Source organism: Psammomys obesus, unplaced genomic scaffold, assembly GCF_907164565.1.
Source record: "Psammomys obesus unplaced genomic scaffold, mPsaObe1.curated_primary_1811, whole genome shotgun sequence".
Taxonomy (NCBI): Eukaryota; Metazoa; Chordata; class Mammalia; order Rodentia; family Muridae; genus Psammomys; species Psammomys obesus.
Window position 1 is genome coordinate 22,629,735 of NW_026595981.1, and position 2,259 is coordinate 22,631,993.

General features: G+C 50.4%; 1 protein-coding gene across 1 annotated transcript in view; it reads right to left on the reverse strand.

Moving 5' to 3' along the window:
• The window catches only part of Ikzf3 (IKAROS family zinc finger 3), an 83,180-nt gene extending 82,074 nt beyond the window's left edge, over positions 1-1,106 (reverse strand). Inside the window, exon 1 of the mRNA XM_055619963.1 lies at positions 1,053-1,106. Within this exon, the coding sequence (XP_055475938.1) occupies positions 1,053-1,059 (7 nt within the window). The 5' untranslated portion in view covers positions 1,060-1,106. The remainder of the gene's footprint in view (positions 1-1,052) is intronic.
• Between the last annotated feature and the right edge of the window lie 1,153 nt (positions 1,107-2,259).

Sequence of the window (2,259 nt, forward strand, 5' to 3'; positions counted from 1 at the left end):
AGAAGAAGAAGAAGAAGAAGAAGAAGAAGAAGAAGAAGAAGAAGAAGAAGAAGAAGAAGAAGAAGAATTAGAAAAGAAGGCGTCAAACCAGCTTATCTATGCACAAGCTAAGAATTCAGGGCTGTGGTGCACTCAGTTGCGTTGTGAAACAAAATCTTTGCTATATTTAACTGTGTTCCAAACTATTCAATTATATTTCATAGCTTCACATACCCTAGAACTAAATAAAGATGTCAAAGATCAAAGTTTGTGTTTTAAGAGACTCTTCAATCATTTTGAAGAAAATATCTGTGATAGTCATAATATTTATCAGACTAACAGTTTAGTTAGGCGTCAGCTTCTCTCTCTTAAATGAACGCGCTGCTCAACTTCTGATTTTCTAAATACCACCTCTCCTCCCCCCAAAGTTGAGCCACATCTTCCATCTTCAGAGTTTTAGAAACACTTGTTGAAAATGTGAAATTGCACTTATCTTAAGGAAGTTCGTACCGAGACGCTTCTGAGAAGCAAAGCTATAACTTCCGAAATGAATTCAAATGAAATCCTTAACGTGAGCCTTGTCTTCATTTGGGGCTTTTTCAAAAACTCCTATAGAAGACTGCGTTCCTAGCTAACTACCTACAGGTGCCAATCCCCTTTAAATGTGCCCTTTAGTCCCTAAGACAGAACTCACAGAAAAGTGGTCACGACTGACTCAGATTCCTATAGACTGAGGCCAGGGACCACCACCACCCCAAAAAAATAGTCAAGAAATTCACCCTAGGTTGGGTGCCAAGCTCAGGGGCGCCCCGGGAACGCTCTTTCTTTGCAGATTTAAGGGGACCCGCAGACGCCCGTCATCTCCCAGCCCCTGAGAAATAGAACCGAAGAGAACTTAGCACTTTCCCAAGTTGGGGAGGGAGGGGAGGGGGGTGTCTGAGAACCGACACGCATTTAAATTAACAAACAGAGAGAGACACAGAGAGAGAAATAAATAGAAGCAAAACCGAGATTCGAGGGGGGCAGCCGGGGCGCGGCGCGGGGACCCCGGCGCAGCCGGGCGGGGAGCTCACCTTCCATGTCGCCGCGGGGCGGGCGGGCTGCGGCCGCCGCTCCACGTGCTGCTGGCTCGGGGACACCCTGGCGGCCCGGCCGGAGGGAGGCTCCGGGCGGCGGGGCGGGGAGGCCCGGGGGACGGCTGGGCGCGGGCTCTGGGACGTCAGGCCCTGGCGGCGCGGAGACGGTGCCGCGGCGGCACCCTGCGCGCTCTCCGCCTCCCACCGAAACGCCCGCGGCGAGGGCGCTGCGCCTGCCGGAGCGCGGTGCGCAAGCCCATCTTCCAGATGCGCCCCGCGGGCGCCGGGGGAGCTGCACCTATTTTTTTTTTTTTTTTTTTTTCGGCGGGGGCCGGGGGTTTTGGGGGTCATGAGAACTGTCAGTGAGGATTCGCTTCACTGAGTTATTCGCGGAGATCCCCCCCCTTCAGTTTTTGGTGTTTTTTTTTTTTCACTCCCATGGTGGGGTGGCCCACCGCTGTGATTCACCGGTGCTTGAGAGGCTGAGGCCGGAGGATTTGCCATCAGTTCCAGGCCAGCTCCGGGACTACAGGATGAGCCATTTTTCTCGGAAAACAAACTTTTGAAAGAAGTCCTAGGGTCCAGATTTATAGATAGTTCAGAAGTGCGTCGGCAGTTACGGCCCTCCAGGTTTTTACGCCGAGGGGACAGTTCTCTCATTTTGCTGGCCTTTCTGAGAACTGGTTGATTTGCCTGTGCTTAAAATCCTACGAACCTTCTTTCTTCTAAATAGGACACTTTGACAAAAATACACATATGATGTGTCAGAAAAGGAAAGAGTGGAGCTATGTGGGGTAGAGGGAGCAAATCGAGGGAAAGTGTCGGTTCACAGACACTTACGAATCAACATCCTTTCCCATCATCTACCCTTTATGGAGGAAAACATTCGACGAGGGTGGGGAGGGGAAAGGGGAAGTGACAACAAAGCAGTTTTTCAAAGCTGAGCGTTTCATCACACTGAGGTCCAAACAGACGGTTTTCAGATGGGTACCCCTAACGATGCCAAATGGTGTTGAAGGAGTGGCCCCACTCCTCACACTCATTCTTGTTAGAAAATCACTTTGTTGATTATACAAGTCATACGAATATTTGAAGCCAGGCGTGGTGGTGACACACCTTTAATCCCCGTCACTGGGGAGGCAGAGGCAGAGTAACTTCTGTGAGTTTGAAGCCTGACTAATCTACACAGTGAGTTCCAGGACAG